This window comes from Saprolegnia diclina (assembly GCF_000281045.1).
Source record: "Saprolegnia diclina VS20 unplaced genomic scaffold supercont1.7, whole genome shotgun sequence".
Taxonomy (NCBI): domain Eukaryota; phylum Oomycota; class Saprolegniomycetes; order Saprolegniales; family Saprolegniaceae; genus Saprolegnia; species Saprolegnia diclina.
In genome coordinates this window covers 966522-990358 of record NW_008246074.1, presented here as the reverse complement: position 1 = coordinate 990358, position 23837 = coordinate 966522, and the positions used below count along the sequence as shown (strand labels likewise).

The window sequence follows — 23837 nt, the reverse complement described above, 5'->3', positions numbered from 1 at the left end:
CACGACGCGCTCGCTCTCGTTGTCGAGCGCCGACGTGGCTTCGTCGAGCACGAGGATCTTGGGCTGCCGCACGAGCGCTCGGGCGATCGCGACGCGCTGCTTTTGGCCACCGGACAACGTCGTGCCCTTCTCGCCGCACATGGTGTCGTACTGGTTCGGAAGGCTCATGATAAAGTCGTGGGCGTTGGCGAGCTTCGCGGCCGCGACCACCTCGTCCTTGGAGATGTTGTCGCCGCCGGCCGCAATGTTTTCGAGGATCGTCGTCGCAAAGAGGACGGGTTCCTGGGACACGAGGCCGATCTGCGACCGAAGCCACTTGAGCTGGAGCGACGAGATGTCGCGGCCGTCGAGGAGGATCTGGCCGCTCGTGGGTTCGTAAAAGCGCTCAAGGAGGGCGACAAGCGTGCTCTTGCCCGAGCCGGACGAGCCGACAAGCGCAACCGTCTGGCCTTGCTCGATCGTGAGCGAGTAGCCGCGCAGGACAACGTCTTCAGGGCGCGTCGGATACGAAAACACCAAATCGCGGGCCTCAACCTTGCCGTTGCAGTACGGTGGCACGTCGCCCTCGAGGTTGGCCGCGTTGATCTTGGACGGGCGGTCGAGGATTTGGTAGAGAGCTGACGCTGCACCCTTGGCAGAGGCCACGGCCGAGATGTTGGGTGAGATCTGCGAGATCGCCATCGTGCCCAGAAGGATGCCATAGAAGACGGAGAAGACGTCCCCGGGTGTGTTGACTGTGCCCGACTGGTCCTTGACGAGGTAGCCGCCGTACCAGAGCCCGACCGCATAGGTGAGCCACATGCTCATGATGAACAGTGCGGACGTAAAGGCGACAAACGTGGCAAGCTTGACCGCCTCGTCTTCAGCCTTCTGGACGTTCTCGCCATACTTTTCAATTGCGCGCGGCTCAGCGTTGAGCGACGCGACGGTGCGCATGGCACCAATGGTCTCCTCAGCGACAGCACCGGCGGTAGCATACACCTTCTGACTGCGGGCCGTGGACTCGTGCAGACGCTTGATGAGAAAAGTGAGCGAGATGGCCATGATCGGCATGACGGCGCACATGGCGAGCGAGAGGTTCCAGCCCTTGTAAAAGCCGATCGCGTAGCCCGCAAAGAACTGGACGACGTAGCGAAAGGCTTCGCCGAGCTTCTCGCCCATGCCTTCCTTGATCTTGACAGTGTCGCCCGAGATGCGCGAGGCGAGCTCGCTTGCGTCGCGCTGGTCGTACCACGAGATCTCTTGGTACAAAACATGCTTGAGCACCTCGCGGCGCAGCGACCGCATTTGACGCTCGGCGGAAATAGCAAAGCACGCGTACGAGCCGTAGCCGGAAAGAAGCAGCACGAACGAGAGGATGAGGAAGTTGAGCGCGGTGTCGTTGACTGCCGATTGGTTGTTGGTCGAAAAGTGGTTGAGCGCGTCACCAAAGAGGATGGCCATGAAGGGAAACGTGGCGCCGTTGACGATCGACATGCAGACACCACTGCCAATCAAGGCCGCGTCGCCTGCGTTGCCGTACCGGTACAGCGACACGAACGACATCGTTGGCTCGGGCTCGAGCGCCGCTACGTCGATCGCAGCGGCTCCTGTCGGCGTCGTCGCCATGGCGTACTGGTCGTTGTCTTGGTGGTTCTTCATCGAATGTATCCGATGCAAAGCAAATCAAATTGTGAGAAGCAACGTCGGCCTCGACGTTGGCTCTCGGAAACGCAACCTTACCACCCCTAACCCCGCCGAGACTTCGTGATTAGCGTCGCGGTCAGCTAGTGTGAGCAAGGTCACGGAGTGGGATATCTTATAAGCGTTTAGAGGTTTGCATCTGTCGCTCAGGTGGGGAGATTGTACACTATGCGGTGCAAGAGGTTTTTTACCGCGTGACGACGCCATTCGAAGTAATTCGATCAAATCGAAGGTGCAAAACCGAAGTTTACACCCCATCGCGGGCCGTCAACACGATGTGTGTCAACACGCCTTCATGCCTGCGTTCTGCACTCCCTTCCCACACAGTGATGTCAACCTATCCATTCTAGGTTCAATTCACGTAGTGTGCCAGTGTAGCTATGCGATCACCTCTTTTTTAAATGACTTGGATCTGAAATAGCCGCGATCAACTCGTAGATCTCTGGCGTCAAGCGCCAAATGTAAGCTTCGCAGCATCGGCAAACCCTGACCCGTTTATTGCATTTTGGCAAAAATGTACATGGTGGCCTCTACCGACCCTTGATGAGAACGGAGGGTCCTATTTTGAAATCGCCTCGCCGGTCACTGGCTGCGCTAACACTCACCTGCAAGGCGCAAACACCTCGCCTACATATATATGAACGTGTTTCGCGTTATCTTCATAATTACACAAAGACTTAATACGTAGAGACTAGCAATCCCCTTCTTCTTTATTCGCTCGCCGGTCCGTGGCTGCGCAGGCGGCGGCGCGGCTCGTCTGGCTCTTCTGTCGTCGCCCTACGACGCTTGTGGCCGCGGGTGAGGCCCGTGACGACAAAGTCGGTAAAGTCTGTAGAAAGCAAACTCTATATCATGTCCGCCACACCAAATGCCGTCTCTCATGTGGGAGGCCGCTGGTGGTGCAATCTGGGTTTCAGCCCAATTATGTCTGGTCAATACGGCTGTCTATCGAAGCAATTTGCGCAGCCCAATTCTGTACAAGGTACTAGTATTGCAATTGCTGGTGCAGTGGGCCGCGAGCACCGACGACGCTCTTTTCCACAGCGACGGCACGACGTACTTGGCGTGTACGTCGTACAACTGCGGTCTCTGGATGCTGCTCCACCGCATGAGTCTCTCGCCTGTCGCGGCTCGCCTCGCACCGGCGCTGCAGCTGTTCATGCAGCACTTTGGGCACTGTCCGCCGTGCCGGTACGACCGATATGTCGATTGTCTGTGATGCTGATGAAGGACGTAGTGCCTTCCTAGAGAGGTACCATTCGATCGAGACACTGGAGATACTCCAGCACGCGCCGCAAGCCGCGATCACTTTGCGACTGCACAACGCCATCAACAGCGTCGCGCGCTCGGCGTGGCCTTCACAAGACGAATGCCCGCAATGCGTACAGTCATGATAATCGAAGAGGACTATTTTTACAAGTAGTCGTCCGACGTCGGCTCATATGGTATCTCGAACGGCCCTTGATGAAGGTTGCGCGAGAACGAGGTTACGAAGAGGATGACGAAGGAGACACACGCACCAAACTCGGTCGTTGCCCGATCGACGACCGACTGGGAGGAAGCGGCGGTTCTCACGTACGTTCACGCGCCCTTTGCGACCGCCGATGCGCCCCACCTTTGAGACGCTACAGGATGGCACCACCGTGGTGGTTGCCACGGCTAGGTTTCGGTGCCGCCGTCGCCGGCCTTGTCTGCTTCAAGAGCCGTCGACCCAACCAAAGTAGTACCAAGTTGTCTTGAGACGATCGGACACTACATTATTGTCTCGAGCCGACACGACATGGTGACAAACTATCAAGGTTTCAAGGTAGTGAAACAGGTTTAGATTATTGATGTAAAATGCAGTGTGAGTGACCGCGTAATTCCTGATTTGTAGCAAATTTAGTAGACGATGGGTTACGAAAGCGCTAAAATTGACTTTGTCTATTGACCGACCGATTGCCGCGACTTTTCATTCTCAAAGTATCTCTTAATGTTGCGAACCTGGCTACATGGTAATAATTTGGCTATACGGAGCGCGTGTCGGAGCATCGCAGGCTCGAAACGAAATCGGAAATCCAAGCGTGCACGAGAGTCGCCCAAGATGTCATTCCGTCGACTGGAGTAGTGTGAGAACGCGTCGCAGTCGCCGAAGCAGCGGGGCGACGTTGAACGGGATGATATTGTGTCGTTGGTACTTGTCAAGGTCCGTATACGTCGCGTTCAAGACTACTGAGATGGTGGTGACGCGCACGGTAGTCGGCCACGCGGTGGGCGGTGACGCGTCAATAAAGCGCAAAAACGCGACAAAATAGGCGAGCGCATCGGTTTCTAAGCCCATCAGTGTATCAAGTTGAAAGAGTATCAAGTACCGTTGGACGTGAGCCAGTCGACAAGCACCGAATGGTCGTCGTGAATCGTTGCGCAGACCAAGTCAAACACAAGGACGGGGTGGAACGCCTCGGCAATGGGCGACGAGCCATGCGCCTCGCACAGATCAAGCGCCAAGCGTGCCGCACTGATGAGGACGTCGTCTTCGTCCGCGACGATCTCGACGAGCTTGGCGCGTAGTGCAGGCAGATACCGCAACCTCTCTGGACGCGTTGCGCTCTTTGCCAATGTATGCAGCGCGGACTGCAGAGTAATAGACGGTGGCATGCGCAGTCCTCGATGCAGAACGCGCAACCCAAAAAGCAGCAGCCGCTGGAGCGCCGGCGTCGTCGCATCACCGACAAAAAAGGTGACGCCGACGACGGGCGTGCTATTGAGAATACGCTCGACCAGCGTTGGAAACGCCGAGGCTAGAAACGTTACCGAGCGCTCAAGAAAGGCCGCCGCGCTGGCGTCGTGGTCGTCGTCATCGACGGTAACGGCCACGTCGTCAAGGAAGCCAATGCACTCGACATAGAGGTACTGCGGTAGCTGCGGCAGCGATAGCAGCGTAATGAAGGACGCTGCCATCTCGAACATCGACGCACCCAAAAGAGGGATCGCCGCGCGCAGAAAAGCCAGGTACTCGAACAGCACACCGGGCGTTGCAATTGCACACGTCGATGCAGTTGAGCAAAGTGCCTCGAGCTGGTCGGCGGAAGCAACGATGGCAGCGCGCAGCCACCGGCCGCGTGGATCGGCAGCCTCGTCGTCGCCATCATCGCCGCTATCAGAGCACGAAGCTTCGCTGTCGTCGTCGCATGTTGCTGCCAGGAGTCGTCGCAGTAGCTGGAACTGATAGCCGCATCCAGCAAAGCTCAAGAGCGACCTACAGACAAGTGTGGCTTGTCGTGTCAAGATAGCGCTTGCGTACCCGGTCCATGCCACGCACTCCTTGCGGCTCTCAAAGGCGCACGTCGTCTGCAGTGTCTTCATAGCTGCATGCCCAGCCATCGGGTCGATCGACAGGAGCGCGCCCGTCAGCGCATCCATCCTCGTGAGAAAGTGCAATGTCAAATATAGTGTAAGATGTCATCGCGACATACAAATACTGGATGCATGAGCTTGAAATAGTTTAATGACCTAATATAGTGTTTTAGCCAAAAATAGAGTGTGTGCAATCTCAAACCGCGAGCGATGGTGACCTGGGGGCAAGTCGCCGTCACGCTCATCGCGGGCAGCTACCTCATCGGGCGCAAGGAGCTGCCAGTTGCCGCCAAGTCATGTGGGCGCTACGTTGGTCGCTCGATCGGCGCCGTACTTCGCGCCAAGAACGAGTACTTTGAAGCGACCAAGGACAGCGAGATCGTCAAGGTACAACGAGGTCTCACCACGGACCGGTGCAACCTACTAGTATCGTGCTTCTAGATGCAAACCGAGCTGCAAAAGGGCCTCGACGAGCTCAATCAGATTCGGTCCGAGCTCACCAACATTAGCAGCATGAAGCGACCGCTGCGTCCGGTGGGCACGGCGCCAGCGGCGGGTCCTTCGCCGCCGACGGTGGCCGCCTCGACGGCGTTCGTCGCAACACCGATGGCGACGACGGCCTCGCGCCGCTCCTCAATCATCAACAACGCTGTGGCAAGCGTCGACCACACGGAGCGGGCGTACGAAGACGTGCTCGAGCACGCAGAAGACGCCGACCAGGCGCGCCTCGCCCTCGCCGAGCTCAACATGGCCAAGCAAAACCAGTTTACAGCCCACATCGGTACGACTGTTTAAGCCAACGATGCGATCTAATGCTATCATATGCGTAGAAAGCATCGAAGGCGGCGCCGACTATGTCTCGTCCAGCCTCATGGACAGCATCTTGCTCAAGCGCGTGGCCGCACCAACTCCGTCGCCGCCGCCAGCTGCCAGTAGTACACCCTGAGACCACATTGATACGAGATAGGCAGCTTGCAAACGACGTCATGTTATGAGTGCTAGTCTGCGAGGGCGGGAACGCGAGCGTCGAGGCTTAGTGGCCGTGGCCTGTGCTGCGACGGATCTTGATGATCGCACCGGGGTTCGTGCCGAGGTTGAGGAGGAAGTTGAGGAGCATAGTGGTGCTGCTGCTGTTGGTGTTACGACCGACGAGGCAAATGGGGGAATAAGCTCTTGCAAGCACGACGGGCCGCTGGGTGATCGGTCGGCACTGGCCATTGGCAGCTGCGGATCTGCCAGAATTCGGTCTTGGATACCGGGTGCGAGTGATCGAGAAGCTTGCGATGACTATAAGATCTACATGGCTATGTACATATGAACGTGGCTATCTACTGTATTTCGAGGCGCGCATACAGGCGGATGATAGACTTCCGATCGTTCCCGAGCAAGGGTTGTGGTTGCTGCAGAGCGCTGGTTTCGAATGGCAAAACGCAGATCTTTGGATTCGGCGATGAGAAAAAGCGTCGACAGATCATCATTGCATGCGTGGAAGGAGTCTCTATTACCGCTGCGTTCGCGCATCGACCTACCGCGTGCCTTCGTAGACGCGGGCCGGAATGAGCTGGCGGAATGCAAGGCGATCTTCGAGGGCGACGGCCGCCGAGAGAAGGCGGTCTTCGGTCTGGGGCGCGCCAATGAGCTGGAGGCCGAGCGGAAGGCCGCCCGAGATGGCGGCCGGCAGCGAGAGCGCGGGCAGCCCTGCGAGGCTCGCAGGAATCGTCATGATGTCGTTCATAAACATTTCGATCGGGTCGGCGGCACCGTGGAGCGAGAAGGGCCCCGTGGGCGTCGTCGGCGTCAGGAGCACATCGACCTAATTTTGGTCAAAATGCTGTTAAAGCGAGGAGCCTCGTACGCCAGAGGTAAACGTCGCGGCAAAGTCGTCGCGAATGCGCTGCCGCACAATGACTGCGCGCTCGTAATAGTCGTTGAACGCGCCGGCCGATAGCACGAACGTGCCCGACAAGATGCGGCGCTATTAGCGTGCCACGTCATAGGTTCGAACTTCGTTTTTCAACTACCTGGACTTCGGGGCCAAACCCTTCTGAGCGCGTCCGGCAATAGAGGTCGTGGAGCGCTGTCGCTTGGTTCGAGTCGTCGGCGACGCTCGTCTCGGTCGTCGCCGCCCTACGAAGCAGTTGTCAGCACACGGCGTCAACGGAGCGATCGCACCGGAAGCCGTAGCGGACGCCGTCGTAGCGCGAGAGATTCGACGACGCTTCGGCGCACGCAAGAATGTAGTACGTCGGCAGCGCGTACTTGGTGGTCGGCAGCGACACCTCGACGACGCGTGCTCCTACGCCATCCTCCTTGTGAGCCAAGGGCGAGACAGCACGCATGACGCACCGGCGTCACGAAGGTGGCGGATGCCGTCGTCCCACACGGCAAGCATGGCTTCTGGAAGTTCCTCGACGTAGTACTCGTTCGGCACACCGACCGTCAAGCCCTTCAAGCTCGACGTGTCCGCTGGCAGTTGGCACTACGCTAGCGTCAACGAAAGCGGCCAATCATATCGATCGTACCCAGGCGTTTGGAATCGGCTCCTGGATCGCGGTCGCGTCCTTGCCGTCGGGCCCCGCGAGCAGCGGCAGCACGAGCGACGCGTCCCTGGCATATACGTCGGACAATGTGAGAAGTCATGCCACGTGTGTCGTCCACGACTCAGTACCGTGCTGTCTTAGTGAAGAGTGCCGGCGTGTCGAGCGAGCTCGCATACGCAATCATGCCGTGGCGCGAGATGCGGCCATAGTTCGGTTTGATGCCCGTGACACCGCAGTACGCCGCCGGCTATCCGCATTCATTCCTATGAGATTTTATAAGGAGGCAGTCGCGTGTACCTGTCGCACCGAGCCGCCAGTGTCGGAGCCGAGCGCCGCAAAGCAGCAGCCAGACGCGATGGCCGCAGCGCTCGCGCCCGAGCTACCGCCCGAGACGAGCGCGGCGTCCGTCAAGTTGGTCGACCACGGGTTGATGGTTGCGCCAAACGTGCTGTACTTAGTCGCCGACCCCATACCAAACTCGTCCATGTTGAGCTTTCCGAGGGGCACGGCGCCGGCGTCCAGAAGGCGCTGCGTCGCCGTCGACTCGTACGGCGCGTGAAAACCTGAACGCAATCTCTCTCTAGTCGCGCCACGTTGAAATGGAGTCATACCGTCGAGGATCTTGGAGCCACACGTCGTCGGTGCTTCGTTGTGCATGCAGAAAATGTCCTTGACACCGACGGGGATACCGTCGAGTGGGCCGCGGGCGGCACCGCTGGCGCGCCGCGCATCGGACGCAGCAGCGAGCGCCCGCGCGCTCTCAAAGGTGTCGGCGACAAACATGTTGAGGTCGCGCGTCGCATTGATCTGCGCAATGCATGCTTCCGTGAGCGCCGTCGCCGTCGTCGTGCCCGCGGCCAAGGCCTGCGAAACTTCGAGAAGCGACTTGCGGCTCCAGTCGCTCATGTGTCGGCCAAGCCGCTCCTTCGTGCACCTAATGGCTCGCTGCATGAGCTATCGGCGTCCGTGACGGCGCTGTACCGGCGGAGCATCATCGTCGAACACCGAATTGCCATCAATTTCATATGCAGCGTTTAAATACTGTACGATACACTATTTAGTAAGTCGGAAATCGTGTTGAGATACAAAGCAAGCACCCAATAGAACGAAATAGAAAGGCTTGTTTGCGCTGGACGAGGATTGGTCCAAATACCATGCAGGCTTTGGATTGGTTTCTTTTCCACATTGTTTTGGCCAATCGGATACGACATTGTGCGTGCTGCGCTGCGCAATGCGCTCCTTGCACCGAGACACGATGAAATTTGGAGTGTCCTCCCTACGCTAGGAACAGATAGAGGGCATGCTGGAGAGCACGACGCGCTACTTCATGTTGCCGACTGCGGCGTCCAACGAGAGAAATGAGCAAATCTCTTAAACGTGGCATGTGCCGCGTTTAACGACAAATGCCATATTTAGTCGTATCTTGACAACCCGATGCGACCTCCACTGCTGTCAGTCGCATTTACTTGTTTGCCCATCGTTCGACTGCACGGTGGGACCCTATGCGACCCATACTTCTTCACGACATGCTCTTCGCCGGCAACTATACCGTTGGGCGCGCAATGGTCCCTGCGCATACAACCCACGCTCTCGGTTATCTTGGTGCATTCGTCACTGGTCGATTCGTCCGCTCCGACCAAGTTGTACAATGTACACTAACGTTATGGCAACAACCATTTAGTATATAAACCACAAGACTCGAAACCAAGTGCTACGTGAGCAAGGTCGCCGGCAGTTCGAGCTGCTCGATCAAGGACACACATTTCCGAAGCTGACGCGGTGGCAGCGCCAAGCCCGAGACGGTGAGCTGGACGCTCGAGTGGTGCACGCCATGCAGGAGCCGCAAGACGCCGTCGACTTGCAAGTGCGGGTTGAGTGCCACGTCCAGCGTGGTCAGCGTCGGGCACTTGGCTTCTTGCACCAAACGCGCCAACTGCGCGGCGCCGACGGCCGTCACCTCGTTCCCGCCCAGCGTCAGCGTCGTCAGCGACGTCGAGCTGCGCACCGCCATGCAGAGCGCGCGGACGCCAACGTCGCCAATGAAGTTATGACCAAGATGCAGCGTCTGGAGCGAGGCGCAGTGCGGAAGCGCCGTCGCCAGGATCGCGCAGCCCACGTCGCGCAAAAAGTTGTTTTCGACGTTGAGGCTCACCAGGTGCTGTATTTTCGGCAGCGTCGTGGCAAGCACCTCGCACGCGACCGTATCGAGTCCGTTGTAGGTCAAATTGAGGTGCCGGAGGTACACCATGTGCGGTAACGCGCCAAAGATGAGGCCCGCGACGCTCGGGTTGTGCAAGCAGTGGTTGCTCGAAAGCGTGCAGTGCGTCAAGTGCGACTCGGCGAGCGACTCGGCCATCATGGCCGCCATGGACGGCGCAATGTCGACCGTCTCGATGCTGCCGACGATTTCAAGACGTGGCAGCGACGTGGGCAGCTGCCGGCCGTTGAGCAAGGCGCGTGCGAGCGACGGTGTGAACGCGAGCTTGAGCGACCGTAGCGTTGGCACGTGGCGCCGGAGCGCATGGCACACGGCGCTTTCCGACTGGAGCGAAAAGGCTACCGATTCGAACGCGATCGTGTGCACACAGCGGGCGCGTTCGAGCCACGACGCCAATTTGCATGTGTTGTCGTCGGTCAAGACGATCGCCATGAACGAGGCAATGCGCAAGTGCGTGAGCTGCGACGACGCGCAGATGCAGGCGACGAGCGCGTCTTGCTCGGCGGGCGCCATGAGCCGCTGCCAGCATAGATCCAAGGACGCTAGGCGCGGACATGAGCGTTGCATCTCGGCGCACGCGGCCGCCACGTCGAGTGACGAGAAGAGCACTTCGGGTCCAATGTCGACCTTGCACGCGACGAGCTGCAATGGCCACCGCGCCATCGCGGTCGAGAGCACATCAAACGACTTGACGTTGGCGATCTCAACGTCCACGGACGGCACGACCACGTTGATCGCGTGGCGCACGTTGCTCCAGTCGGAGAGCTCGACGATTGTGTAGAGCGGCATGGCAGCACGAATATCCTCGACGTGATCGGGCGAGATCTTGGGCAGCACGAGGCGCGGGCCGCGCTGGAGCACGCTCGGGTACAGTCGGAGGAGGCTCTGCAGCGGGCGGCGCAGCGACCAGCGGGGCATCGCCGAGAGGAACGCGAGCCATGCCGACGGGCACGCAATGTACGCCGCAATGTACTCGACAAGTTCGGGTTCGAGCAGCATCGCGTCTCGGTGGCGTGAACGCAAGTGGGCAAATCTTTGTGTTGCGATCTTCCGTGCTTTTTTCGAAGCCAAATAATATCGAAGCCATCTCGGCCGAAGATTGCACTCTGGCGCCACGCTCTGTCTCGACGCCCTGCGACGATGTTGGCGACTCGTACAAACCACCAGCACGCTGCCACGTCGACAGCATCGGACCACCGTATCGCCCCAGCCAAAACAAGCAAATACCTACAGCCTCCGCCATCCACCTTGGACCCAACGCCAGTACAAATGAGATGGCAGAGTCGTGCACGGATACTGCTGCGACGACGACGAGAACTTCTCGACAACACATAGCCTCAACGAACCCTACCACGATGGCACTCGACATCCCGTCTACATCGGTCAGCCCTACGACCTTCGAGCATAATCAAATGGTAAGGTTTTCCTTGTTTAACTACCTTGCGAGCGCGGTGCCAACAGCCAAAGGCGTCATGGCGATAGCATCTCGTCGCTGCTCGACGACGACGATTCAACTTGAAGTGGGTCATCCGGATACGATCGTCGCGTGTCATCCGGATACGCGTGCGAAAGGGTGTTTCAAGCCTAAAGTTAGCGCGCCAAGAATAGGGCCTCGGTGCCATCAAGAAACAACAACCGACTCGTTCGCAGCCCACGATGTCGGGCCTCGGAGGCGTCGTCGGCGCGAGCTGCGTGACGAGGCGCCCGGTCCACGATCCTCGGGCCGGGTCCACGGTCCTCGACGTGCTCACGCGGAAGCTCCGGTCCAAGCTCGAAGCGCTCATCCCGGTCGAGAACGAGCGCGTCGAGAAGGCGTTCGAGCTCTTTACGAGCTCGGACGCGATCTCGCCCAACGCTTTTCACTCGCTATTGCTCAAGTTTCGCATCTGCGCCAACCGCCAGCAGAGCTACGCGCTCTTCCACCTCTACGACTCGGACGCCACGGGTACGCTCGATCGCGCCAAGTTCAAGCGCGGAGTCTTTGGCACGCCACGCGGGAAGCGCCAGCACGTGACCTCGACAACGCTGCTTAAGAAGAAGAAAGGCGCCGCCTTGAGTGCACCCGTCGCAGCCATCGCACTAACGTCGCCACTCCGTGTGCCCAACCAGGTGGCGCCACCGGTCCTCGCGCAGCCCGATCGTCTCGCGCACAAGCCGATGCAGTTGCACCACCACCCGGCGCGGGCGCAGCACGAGGTGATGGTCGGCGACAACCTTCCGTTGCCCGAAATCATCAAGCGGATACGGGAGAAGATCGACCAGCGCACGTCGAAGGGCTCGGACCGGTTCCGACAAGCGTTCATGATCTTTACAAAAGCGTCGGGTATTACGCTCGACGAGTTTCACGAAGGGCTCCTCCGCATGGGCTTTCGTCTCACGTCGTCGCAAGCCCAAGAGCTCTTTGCGATGTTTGACGCAAATCACTCGGGCGACCTCGACCTCAACGAGTTTGTCCAAGGCATTACGATCGACGACTACTCGGCCACGTACATTCAAGCCCAAATCGAGCGCCAGAAACGCGAGGACGTCCGGCGACTGCGCTACGCGGCGGCCGTCCACAGCGTCGAGGCCTCCTGGACGATCGAAGACATGGAGCGCAAGCTCCGGGAGAAGATCGAGCAGCACACGTCGCGGTCGTCCGACTGCTTTCGGCAGGCGCTGCAGATATTTAAAAAGACCAGCGGCATCCGCGCGCACGAGTTCCACGACGCGCTCGCCGAGCTCGGCCTGGACCTGCCCCGCGCGTCGACCATGAAGCTCTTTCAAAAGTACGATCTCGACGGCAGCGGCGACATTGACCTCAACGAATTTGTGCGCGGCGTGCTCCCGCCCGACTACACCAAGGGGACGTGGGTCGCCGAAGCCGACGAGATGGCGCGCCAAGACGCGTTGGTACGCACTCGCTAAGAAGCAAAGGAGTTTATCGAAATGGAATTAGCGCAAGCAACTCCAGCCAGATGCCTACTACAACCGCGTCAACATCGACCACTGGAGCCTCGACGCGATTCAAACCAAGCTCCGCGAGCGCATTACGCAGAAAACGTCCAAGTCCTCGGACACGTTCCGGCAAGTCTACCGCGTCTTTCAGAAGGCCCACGGTATCACATTTGACGAATTCACGCGCGGTGTCCTCGTCCTCGGCTTCCGCCTCAACGAGGCCCAAGCCCGCGGGCTCTTTGACCGCTACGATACCGACAAGAGCAGCACGATCGATCTCGCCGAGTTTTGCAAGCACGTGCTCGCCCCCGACTACACCGGCGACGGCGACGTCTGGGTACGACGATCAATGAGTGTGTAGTGTCGAATGACGATGGTAGGGCATGACGCACGATGAGCGACTGCAAAAGGGGGCCGACGCGATCGCATATGCGTCGCTGACCAAGAACGGTACGGTGCGACTCGCGACACCACCGCGACCGACGTCGGCACCGCCGGCGCGACCGGCCACGTCGTCGTCGTCATCGTCCGGTAGCAATGCCTCGGGTCGCCGCCCGTCGTCGCCCCGAAAACACATGTACACACAACATCTGTGTTTGGATGGACGGCTCATGGAGCTGTAGACGTCCGAGCAAGCCTGGGGACGTACCACGAAGGGCGTCGATCGGGGCACCGACACGACCGAGCAGTGCAGTGGGGATGCGACCGCTCTCAGCGCGCGTGTCGACGGCTCATGACGACCGACCAGCCACGGCGCGACCGGTCTCGGCTGGCTCGCGCCTTCCGCTGCAAAAAGCCAAGCGCGAGTCCCACATGCTGTGGCGAAGAAAGATTGAGGCCCACCACGCCCGTACCCCCCACGCCGCCGACACCGACGATGACAACGACGACGACGACGATGTCGAGGTGGACGAAACACCCAGCGAGCCCGACGACGACTACGATGCGACCGACGCCAGTAGCGAGCGTCCGTCGTCGGCCGCGCGATCACGGTCCGTGGCCTCTTTTACGTCGACCCGGCCATCGTCCCCAAGTTTTCGTCGACCAGTATCGCCAAGCTCTCGCCGGCCGTCGTCGCCATCGTCGAGTGCGAGTCGGCCAACGTCGCCACGGCCGTCGCGTCGCCCGTCGACACCCGAGCCGTCGACATCGAGCACGAGTCGGTCGTCGCTTCGGTCGGGGCGGTCCGAAGCGTCACTGCGGTCGCGGCAGCCGAGGACGTCACGGGAGCTGCCCGTCGCCAAGTTTTCACCGCGCACGTACTCGCACGGCTTCAAGCGGCTCTTTCTCCAAATGGCCAAAGACAAGTTACTGCCATAGCCGCCCACCACTGTAATATACACACGTCCAACAACATACTCGACTTGAGAAAAAGCGCAACGATCTTAGGTCGTCACTTGGGTCCAGAGCCAGTAGACGATGTGGTTGACAAGGTCGCGCACGGTTTGGCGCTGTTCGTGCGAGAGGGCGCCGCTCGCAGGCTCTTCACGTCGGCAAATCTCCATCGAGAGGAGGCCCGAGACGTCGTCGTGGTAGATGTGAATCATAATGTCCCGCGCGCTCTCACACATGAGGAGCACATGGCGTCGGCTGTGGAACTGGTACTCGCGCATCCCCTCCTACAAAAGCGCTTTGTCGAAACCGAAGAGGACTTCATCGAGGTACGATGTACCTTGTGCACGACTTTGAGAAGCCCGAGGAACTCGGACCAGTCGACCTGCGTCACGGCGAGGAGCTCTGTGAGCACCGGGTCAATGCTATCGCCATACAGTTAGCCGACATGGCTATGCAAATGTATTGCTACCGGTCAAATGGCGTCCGCACAGAGAGCGCGAGGCAGTCTTCCAGTTGCTGCACGTCGACTTCGCACGGCGGCGCTTCGAGCCCCGTCTGCGCCGCCCCAAAGAGGAGCCGCGACCAGAGAATGTCGCGCTTATAGTCGACGCTCGCGACACGCATGAGCTCCATCACAAACAGCTACTCATGGCTTGATCTTGATACGTTGATACAAAGCACGTACCTCGACGTGTTCCCAGAGGTGCGAGAGCGCGTCGGTCGTATGCAGCGCGTAGACCTTGAGCGTGTTTTGGGACGAGCTCGTGAGCACGAGCGTATACGGCGTACTGTCGAGCGCGATCGGTTGTTCGTTGAAGTCTTTGATGAACCGACCGGTCGCGCTCTTGGTGGCGATCGCATCGGGCGTCCCAAAGATGAGGAGGTCGCTCACATAGTACCGCGTCGCATGGCACGCAATGTAGCGCAGCAACGTCGCGACGTTCTCGACGACAAACTCCCACGCTTGCAGGCCATACACCGCGCTCTCTGGCGCCGACGGGTACGCTTCGAGAAACGCATTCATCGTGCCGACGACGTTGCGCACAACCGACGTCGACGGGTCGCCAAAGGCCACGTGCGCCTGGAGCGCGGTCGTCGACACCGACAACGTGTGCAAGACGAACGCGTGGAGGTCCGATATCACGTAATCGTACACGAGGCGTCGGACGTTGGTCGCGCGCGCGATCGCTTGGAAGGTCGAGACGAGGTCGGCGCGCGACAGGACCGGGTAGCTCGACTGCGGCAAATGCCGACCGGCGTCCAAGCTCACGACGTCGCGCTCCGAGACAAAGTACGCGCGGACGCCAACGTGGTGCGACTTGGACTGCGACAGCTCGATCAAAATGAGCCCTGCGACGCCGTCGGCCTTTTTTCCGTACACACCAACGCCATTTTGCGTCACGTCGTGGAGCGGTCGCAGTCCATGCTGACGCAGATGCGTCACGAGGAGCTGACCGACGTCGGCGGCGTGGCGCCGACCGAGACTCGCGGTCGCCCGAGTGCAAAAGGTCGTGAATTGACTGTAGGCGGCGCTGGCCGGCATGCCTTCAGTGCACAGCAGATCGTCGACGTGCAGCCGCGCAATGCTGCCAAAGAGGTTGTTGAAGATAAACTGGATCTCGTACGCCAGCAACGAGAGAATGTCGTGGGACGGCGCCGTCGTCCGGCGCGGCAACGCGCCACTGAACGACACTGCGAGCTGCCGATGGCCAATGAGCCGACTGCAGTCGACGAGCTTGCGGAGCGTGTCGGGCGCCGGCACGACCGACGTCGAATTCATGAGCCCTTTGAAGAGACCGTACACCATCGTGTAGCTCGACCGGTGCGACGCGTGAAAGTCCAGTGCCGAGCGCAAGTTGACGCCGTGGAAGACGAGCGGGTCTTTAGCTTTTGTCGAGCCTTCGACGTCGCGGTCGTCGCGGTGGTAGTGGCTAAACGACGACGGCAGCAGCGTCTTGAGCGCACTGCGCCACGCGAGCGACGTGTCCTTGGTGGCTTGGGTATTGCCACTGGTCGTGGTCGTCAACAGCGGTTTGGTCATCTCCGGGTGCTGCGGCAACGGCCCCGACGGCCGCCGCGTCGCAAGTGCAGCGGCCGACGGGACGACCGGCGACGCCTTGTTCTTACTCACACGGGGCGGGATCGCGTCCTTGTTGAGCGTCAGCGACCACGCGGGCGGCGGTTTGTTGTCGTTGCCGTCGTCCGAACCGGTGGCGCTCGGCGGCGTCGCCCCCGACGGCCCTTTCAACGGACCTCGGGCGCGGGCGCGGGCGGCCATGAGCGCGTTCGTCGCGTTCGCCGGCTTGCGCACGATCGGCGCGGCAACCGGCGCCGGCACGGTCAGCGACCGCCCGGACGACGACGACGAGAGCGTGGGCGCCGACGACATGGACGACGTCGCCGACGACGTCGACATGGGCGTCGAGACGGCCGAGTGCTCAAGCTTGTCGGCGGTGCCCGAGATCGCGCGGGGTCGCACCGAGAGGTCTTCAATGTACGTGCCGGTCTCGCGCAGATACTCGGCGAGGCCCATGCCTTCAATTGCCCGGAACGTCGACGTCACGAGCGACCGCGGCGCGGTTGTGTGCTCCAAGACGACGCCAAAGATCTGCGGCGTAAACACGATCGTGCCATGCACCACATCCCGCGCCAAGTGCAACGGGTTCTTTCCAAGGACCGGCGCCCGGCGCTCGACGAGCGACGTCGGTTGCAGCACAATGCACTGCGTCGGCGCGGCCAACGCAAAGCCCCGCTTTTGAAAGAGGATGCTGCTCAAGAGGGACTGCCGCAGCGCACACCACGAGAGCGCTTTCGAGATGCCGAGACAGAGCGACTCGAGCGCCGACGGGTGCACGTTGTAGCTCAGCAGTGAGAGCCCGTGGTGCGAGATCTGCACCGCGTAAAAGAGGTGCCGGCGCCCGAGGACGCCGAGCGTCGGGTGCAACATGGCATCGTGGAGCGAGTATTCTTTGGCCATCGGCATCGGCGGGTGCCGTGGTGACGCCATCGGCGACGGCAAGCTGCTCGTGACCGTGTCGACGCTGGCGAGCGAGTGCATCGAGCTCGTCTTGGGGAGCGGCTGTGGGTCCTCGGGCGGAGAGAACACTGTCGGTGGCGGCCGCGGACACACAAGGACAAACGTGTCGCGAAATGTATACGTCGACGCGACCACCGACGAGTCGGCGTCAAAGAGCGCACACGGGGACGACGGCGTCGACTGGTAGTACGTCGACGGCCTACACATACGACGATAGGACAGTGTTTGAGAGACATGGTAGAAGGCGCACCAGTGCGACGACGGCAAGCACTGCAGCAACGACGCTACTTGCTTGACAATGTGCGGAATCTCGTACGTCGGCAGCACTTGCGTCTGCGTCAAGAGAACCGCCGTCGTCGTCGTGAGCTGCGCCGCGTCCTTCAAGAGCCGTTGCACTTCGGTCAGCATCGTCGCCGGGTACACGGACGACGTCGACGGCTCGGCCAACATGGCCTCCAGTGCATACTCGTACAGCGCCTATCGAGCAGCATTCATCGATCGCGTCTTACTCCATGTAGCAAGGAGACGCTGCAGTACCTGCTTGACCGAGAGCACAAAGATCTCGGATAACACCGCGCAGTTGAGATGGCCGCGCACGTAGACGCGAAAGCGAACGTGGAACCCCGTGGGCAAGGACGACGACGACGACGACGACGGTGACGACGACGACGGTGACGGTGATGCACTCAGGACCTGCGACCAGACCGTACCAGGCGGCGCGAAGCAACCTATCGAGAATGCGCTCGGTCTCTACGCTTCTGCAAGGAGGTACGGTACCGGTGGGTGCATGGTGCACGACGGACGCGCCGTCGAGCAAGTCCATGTGCACGAGCGCGAGGCCCTTGCCACACGACGTCACAAAGCCCGAGCGCGCGCCAAACTCGGGGTTCATGTTGAGGACAAACGAATGCGTCGGTGTCGACTCGAGACGACCCGCATCGGCTGTCCAGCACACGGGCGACGACGGTGCTTCATGCTGCTTCTTGGCGCCAAACACATACGCCGGGTGCAGCACGTTGACGTCGATCGACGGTGTGGGCGGCATCGACCGGGCGTACGACGGTTCGGTCATCTTGTCCTTGATGAGGTGGAGCAGGACAATTGGGTCGCGCACAGGGGTCGGCAGCGCAAACGACGTGACGTGCGTCGGCGCCGCAACGTCGGGACACAGAAACTGCACGTCGGTGGCCACCAACGGGAACTTGGCGTTGCGCGCCAGTAGCTTCATCAGAATCAGCTGCGTCGCTTCGTCAATCTTGCGCTCGAGGACGCGGCAGAGCTCGATCGTGACCTCGTCCGACGGCGCGCAGATGCCGTAGACGGTGAGCTCCACCTGCCGCGTCGCTTCGTGCAGCGTCAGGAGCATGTAAAACACGTGGCCTGCCTTGTCCTTGTAGACAAACATGTGCGGTCGATTATGGACCTGGAACTGCTCGAGGGCCGCCGTGCACACGTTGTTGAGCGTCACGCTCGGAATGAGGCGGTCCTGGAGCTTGAAGCTCCGTCGGAACTGGCACACGCACTCAAACTGGCCGGGCCAAAAGAACGACGACGACGCAACGGCCGCGTCAAACGACGACGAGTGCGACGGTGTCGTTGTCGACGACGACGACTTGAGCAAGAGCGACGAACAGCTCCGGGATTCGTGCAGTTGCTGGAGCAAAATGATCTGGTTGACTTGCTTGGCGACTGCTAGGACACCGAGGTGCAACTGCGTCAAAAGCGACACTTCGTCGACGCCCGCACTTGGCGCCACGTGCAAGTGCAGCCACACCGTCGTATTGGCGTCGTCGACCGCAAAGAAGGCCCAGTACGGCGCGTCCGACACGACGAAATAGAGGTCGTTGCACGCTTGCAGCGGCAGCACGTGGCTCGCCAGCAGCTGCGTTCGGAAGAGCGATATGGCAGAGACAACGCCGTCGACGGGCAAAAACTCGAGCGGGTACTGAACACGTCGAAGCGACGTCGTCGGGAGCTCCAAAAACAGCAGTTGCACGAGCGACCCGAGCGCCGGTGTGAGCGTCGGCAAGCACTGCAGCATCCCGAGCACCTGGACAGCGCAGAGCTCTTGGAGACGCAAGCGGAGGTCCTGAAACACTTGGTGCTGCGTCGGCGGCAGGACCGTCTCGTCCATGTCCTTCTTCAAAAGCGGGTCCGGCGGCAGCGTCATGACCACAAGACGCAAGTACGTTTTCGGATGTCGCGGCCCGCGCAAGGCGTCGACGACCGCCAAGACGTCGGCCTCCAGCGTCGTCACCTTGCTCTCGGTCGCCTCGTTTGACGCGTCATCGTCCTCATCCGACGACGACTGCGACGGCACGCAGTTTGCGGCGCATAGCATCGACGTGAGCACGTCGGTGAACTGCTGCGTGTCCGAGAGGACGCGGACGCTGTTGGAGCGCGGGCGGCCGGCGCCGTCGACGTCGCTCTCGACGCCCTTGTCGTCTTGATAGCACTCGAGGCGGACAAAGAACGGGACAATGTCGTCGTTTTGCGCAGCAAAGTAGTACCACTGCGTCTTCGGGATCGATGTCAGCACCTGCGAGAGGAGCGCGTCGAACGCCGGGTCGATCGTACGTGGCACCAACGGCAGCAAATGCAACATGTGGTGCAATAACGAGACGTCGAGGTCGATGGCCACTTGCTGGCAGCTCCAGAGCGCCTGAAGCAAGTCGCACGGCTGCAGCGTCACGTGCTGCTCGCGGAGCGCTCGGTACACGCCGTGGGCAAAGTTGGTCTCGTGCGCCGCCTTGAGGTGCTTGACGTACACGTCCAAGCCGGACGTGGCCGCCATCGACGCATTGTCATCGAGCGAGCACTCGAAAAAGGTCAGCGGCAGCGCCAAGTACGACGAACACGTGTCGGCTTTGGGCTCAAAGAGCGCGCGCCGGGCTTCGAATCGTGCAACGTCGGCGGACGTCATTGGGTTGGGGTGGTGCGCGTTGAGCACGACCGACGACGACATGCCGGCAAGCCACTTGAGGCGCTCCGAGAGCGCGACCGGCGAGCTCGGTACGTCGCAACCACGGGGGGTGGGCACCGACTCGAGCGACGGCACAAACGCCAGCACAAACGTCGTCTCGGAGAGAAGCTTGGCAAAGCACCGACCGGGGGCGAGCGACGAGCAGCTCGGAGCGACTTCGCGCGCCGCCGACCAGAGCGGGCCGCCCGTGAGCCGCGGAAAGACGCCGTGCATGCGCGACTCGGTGCCCATCTCGTCGGTCCACGCAACCTCGACGTCGCTGAGCCGCTTGATGCTCTCGAGCAGCATCCCATGAAGCTCCACGTTGGCCGCGTCCGGCTCCATGTACAGCAGGAACCGGTCCGACGTCTTGGTGGCCGTCGTGAGGAGCCGCGCCGTGCTGAACGGCGACTCTTGCACGTGAAAAGGCCCGGCGGTCGCGGCTTCCGGCCCGAGCCGATCGAGGGGCCCGACGACCGTCGACTCGTCTTTGGTCGCTTGGAGAATGCGGTAGAACGTCGACATGCAAGAGAGTATGTGCACGTCAGCGAGGTACGTCGCGGCTTGCATCTCTTGGTAGTACGACGCCGACTCGATACCGTCGCTCATCGGGTTGTTGTCGTCGTCGTCGTCGTTGGGCGGTGCGCCAAAGGTTCCGGACGTGTCACAAATGCGTCCGCTCGTCGGCTCCATCCACAGCGATGTGCAGAGGACGCTGTCTGAGATGACTGTGATCGCATACTGCACGACCGCGCTCTTCTTGTTCTCGAGCAGCACCTCTTTGGCCAACAAGACAAAGCTGTCGTCGGCCTGGACGACGCAAAAGCCGTCGCTGTTCAAGCGTTCTTCTTGAAGCTGGTCGATGGTCTCGTCTTGCTGCGCCGACTCGACGTGCCAGCACCATAGCGTCCGCCACATGTACGCAGCAAACACCGACCCGACGAGGCCCGACCCGGAGCAACAGCTCGCAATCAACGGTGCGTTCACCGACCGTTCTTCGTGCGTCGTTGGCGGTGCAATGAGATCGTGGATGATGTGCGGTAGGAGGAAGAGTCGCTGCACATGCCGGTGGCAGAGCACCATGGACGGTGGCGTCTCGGTCGGGTTAACGCCAGCATACAGTGTGCGCTGGAGGTCGGCGAGCACCGCCTTGCGCGCCGACGTGGACGTGCCATAGAACGCCACGTAGATGACGACAAGCGCATGTCCTGTGCGCTCGAGTCGCACAAAGCAGAGCGCTTTTCGCGCCGGTGCCGACGCCGACGACGGCAACGAAAGCGTGAGCGACCCGCGTTGCTTGCGGTTGACGTTGCCTTTCGACGACGACGACGTGTCGAGAAACTTGAGGTAAATGTCGGCGCTCAAGGCCATGGATGACCACTTGCTCAGCGTCTCGAGCAGCAACGGATCCTTTGGGTACGTGGTCGACTCCAAGAGCAACATCTCAAAGCGCTCGACGTGGAACCAGCGGTGCCACAGGAGCGGCGAGAGCTCGCCGACGAGCAAAAACACCGGGTGGGGCGCCGCTACCGTCGTCGCCATGCGCGAAAAGGAATGCAGCTTTGTCGTATCTTGGTCGAGCGTCGGCATCGTCATCGCCGACACGAGATGCAGGAACGTTCGATCGCGCTCGTACATGTCCTTGAGGAACCGATGCAGCAGCACGCAGAGCGAGTTGACGGGTGGCGCGCTCATGCTGCGGACGGCGGCAAACTCTTCGAGAAACTTGGCGTGCGCGAGCACATCGATGCGGATCGTGAGCTCGCCGTCGCTTCCGAGGGGACCGCCGATCGTATACTCGAGCCAGACGTCGGACGTCCACTGTAGAACGCAGTGGAGACGCGTGCTGCCGTCTTTTGCACTGGAAGCGACCTTGGCGACGCAAAAGCCTTCTTCGAGCCGCGCCGACGCGAGCTTGGCGATCGCGCCCACAAACTTGAACTCATGGACCTTCTCGCGAAAGATGCGCAGTGGCCGGTACGACATGACGAGGTCCATCGGGACGCGGTCCGCGACCAGTGGCATCTCGGGCGATGGATTCGCCGGGCACACTTTGGACGGCTGCAGAAAGCACGCGGCTTGCACGTGGTTGGCAAACGGTGTCGCCGATGTTGGGAGCGAGCTCAGCGTCTCCATGTCAAAGAAGGCGCCGCCGGTCGCGGCCGTCACGTACCGAAGCAAGTCTGTGTCGGGCACGTACCCGAACGAGCAGTGGGGTACAAAGCCGCCGCCGAGCTACACGGTTTCGTATCAATATATCAAGTGGCCAAACGGCTACCTGGATGGCGTGGCAAGTGATGTGGTGGCGCGCCAACTGCATCATCATGTGGTCGTAAGCGTAGACATGCGGGAGGTCGACGACGCCGTCGGTCACGAGCACGAGCAGCGGCGCCGCGTCGTGCGGCAGCGAGTTGAGCGCAAAGGTGGCGTTCTGGAGCGTCATGGCCAAGGACGACGGCGCCGCGGCGGGCAGCGTCGACGATGGCGACGCCGTTGCCCACTTGTCTTCGAGAAGCTGGAGGCGCTGGCGCAGAAGCGACACGAGTGTGTGCACGTTCGTGTCGTTGACCATGTAGCCTTGGGCCAGCACGCACAGCGAGTCGACGAGCGCGCCCTGCACAAGAATCGAAATGTGGAGCTCGGGCGTCGCATACGTTGCGGGCTCCAAAGGGCGTTGCACGAGCGCATGCAAGAGGCGCTCGACCGACGTGAACGACACGTCGAGGAAGAGCGAGCCCGAGACAGGGTCGATCGACAAGCTCGACGGACTCGCGTCGAGGCAGATGACGACGCGGTACTTTTTAAACGAGAGGTACACGGCCGACTGCGGCGTCACGTTCAGTCGCATTGGCTCGGTCGGCTCGTCGCGCACCACCGCGTCCATACTCGGGTCGACGTCGCCAAACGCAATGCTTGCGAGCGCGACGCCTTCGTCCGGCAGCGTCATCTGCACGTACGTCGCTGCCTGCGTATCGAGGCCATGGGTGGCGACCGCGGTCGGCGGCGCCTGTAGCAGCTGCGCCAGGTGCCACGCCGAGAGCGCGGCGCCGTCAAACTGCGAAAAGTCGGCCGACTGCAAGTGGACCTCGCGCACGGGCGGCGACGCCACGAGCCGCGCGTCCTTGGCGTCGTCCTCCATCGTAAACGCCGGATATCGCAGTACGCTGGGCGTCCGATCGCATCCGCTTTGCCGTCGTATCCGGATACCCTGCGACTAAGACGACTAAGCTGCGCGCCCCGTACTAGGCCGCCAACGAGTACAACAGTGTCATACGAGCAGTGTATATAGCATGGATAGTCGAGATCTAAATAAAAAAGGCAGCCCATTCACTACGGCAGCAACGTCCATTTGGCCGCGCGGACCGGTCGCATGAGCTGGCGGAATGCCGGGTTGGCCTCGAGAGCCTTTCGCTGCTTGGCTTGCAAGAGCATGGCCGGGCTCTCGTCGAGCGATTGGAGGCGTGCACGGCGGGAGGTCTTGGGCGACGCGGGCGGACTGCGCGTTGACGTCGGCATGTGGAGGTACGTTGTCTCGATGGCCAATGCGCACGGCATGTCAAATGGCAGGTGGAAGCTCAAGTTGCACTTGGCAGTGAAAAGGCAAAGTGAGCTTCTCGCAGAGAGCCAATATCGGCTAGAAAGGCGGGAAATAATTTCGAACGTTGTCCCGCGGGCGCGCGACAGGGCGGCTTGCCGCCAAATCTACCTTCCAAGCCGACCATCATCGTCGGTGTCACCTTCACTGGCGCAGCAAGAGCTTGAATGCACCGTGTGTCACCACCGACGCCT

At 60.7% G+C, this 23837-nt stretch overlaps 9 protein-coding genes across 9 annotated transcripts; 3 read left to right on the top strand and 6 right to left on the bottom strand.

Annotated features, from left to right (window-relative positions):
- Positions 1-164: 164 nt before the first annotated feature.
- Positions 165-1641, bottom strand: SDRG_03197 (hypothetical protein; the record flags this gene model as incomplete). The annotated part of the gene is made up of 2 exons (XM_008608821.1): positions 165-210; positions 290-1641. 2 exons carry the CDS (start codon positions 1639-1641, stop codon positions 165-167), a joined length of 1398 nt encoding a protein of 465 aa, XP_008607043.1.
- A 966-nt stretch (positions 1642-2607) lies between these two features.
- SDRG_03196 (hypothetical protein) lies at positions 2608-3077 on the top strand (the record flags this gene model as incomplete). Its single annotated transcript, XM_008608820.1, has 3 exons — positions 2608-2614; positions 2673-2874; positions 2921-3077. The coding sequence occupies 3 exons, from the start codon at positions 2608-2610 to the stop codon at positions 3075-3077; spliced, it is 366 nt and encodes a 121-aa protein (XP_008607042.1).
- Positions 3078-3557: 480 nt separating this feature from the next.
- Positions 3558-5102, bottom strand: SDRG_03195 (hypothetical protein). The gene is made up of 3 exons (XM_008608819.1): positions 4967-5102; positions 4035-4921; positions 3558-3993 (listed from the first exon to the last, which is right to left on the bottom strand). Exons 1-3 carry the CDS (start codon positions 5083-5085, stop codon positions 3770-3772), a joined length of 1230 nt encoding a protein of 409 aa, XP_008607041.1. The 5' UTR covers positions 5086-5102; the 3' UTR covers positions 3558-3769.
- Positions 5103-5207: 105 nt separating this feature from the next.
- On the top strand, positions 5208-6025 carry SDRG_03194 (hypothetical protein). Its single transcript, XM_008608818.1, has 3 exons — positions 5208-5406; positions 5461-5800; positions 5850-6025. The coding sequence occupies exons 1-3, from the start codon at positions 5230-5232 to the stop codon at positions 5963-5965; spliced, it is 633 nt and encodes a 210-aa protein (XP_008607040.1). The 5' UTR covers positions 5208-5229; the 3' UTR covers positions 5966-6025.
- A 351-nt stretch (positions 6026-6376) lies between these two features.
- Positions 6377-8592, bottom strand: SDRG_03193 (hypothetical protein). The gene is made up of 10 exons (XM_008608817.1): positions 8541-8592; positions 8171-8493; positions 7857-8122; positions 7688-7806; positions 7542-7626; positions 7366-7498; positions 7192-7315; positions 7041-7146; positions 6875-6994; positions 6377-6832 (listed from the first exon to the last, which is right to left on the bottom strand). Exons 1-10 carry the CDS (start codon positions 8582-8584, stop codon positions 6545-6547), a joined length of 1608 nt encoding a protein of 535 aa, XP_008607039.1. The 5' UTR covers positions 8585-8592; the 3' UTR covers positions 6377-6544.
- Positions 8593-9189: 597 nt separating this feature from the next.
- Positions 9190-10804, bottom strand: SDRG_03192 (hypothetical protein). The gene has a single exon (XM_008608816.1). It carries the CDS (start codon positions 10774-10776, stop codon positions 9271-9273), a length of 1506 nt encoding a protein of 501 aa, XP_008607038.1. The 5' UTR covers positions 10777-10804; the 3' UTR covers positions 9190-9270.
- Positions 10805-11371: 567 nt separating this feature from the next.
- Positions 11372-14072, top strand: SDRG_03191 (hypothetical protein). The gene is made up of 4 exons (XM_008608815.1): positions 11372-12669; positions 12716-13051; positions 13095-13291; positions 13338-14072. Exons 1-4 carry the CDS (start codon positions 11434-11436, stop codon positions 14032-14034), a joined length of 2466 nt encoding a protein of 821 aa, XP_008607037.1. The 5' UTR covers positions 11372-11433; the 3' UTR covers positions 14035-14072.
- On the bottom strand, positions 14058-23230 carry SDRG_03190 (hypothetical protein). The gene is made up of 8 exons (XM_008608814.1): positions 22327-23230; positions 17864-22283; positions 17624-17814; positions 17337-17563; positions 14735-17285; positions 14519-14691; positions 14387-14471; positions 14058-14333 (listed from the first exon to the last, which is right to left on the bottom strand). Exons 1-8 carry the CDS (start codon positions 23185-23187, stop codon positions 14100-14102), a joined length of 8742 nt encoding a protein of 2913 aa, XP_008607036.1. The 5' UTR covers positions 23188-23230; the 3' UTR covers positions 14058-14099.
- Positions 23231-23306: 76 nt separating this feature from the next.
- SDRG_03189 (hypothetical protein) lies at positions 23307-23711 on the bottom strand. Its single transcript, XM_008608813.1, has one exon. It carries the CDS (start codon positions 23601-23603, stop codon positions 23379-23381), a length of 225 nt encoding a protein of 74 aa, XP_008607035.1. The 5' UTR covers positions 23604-23711; the 3' UTR covers positions 23307-23378.
- Between the last annotated feature and the right edge of the window lie 126 nt (positions 23712-23837).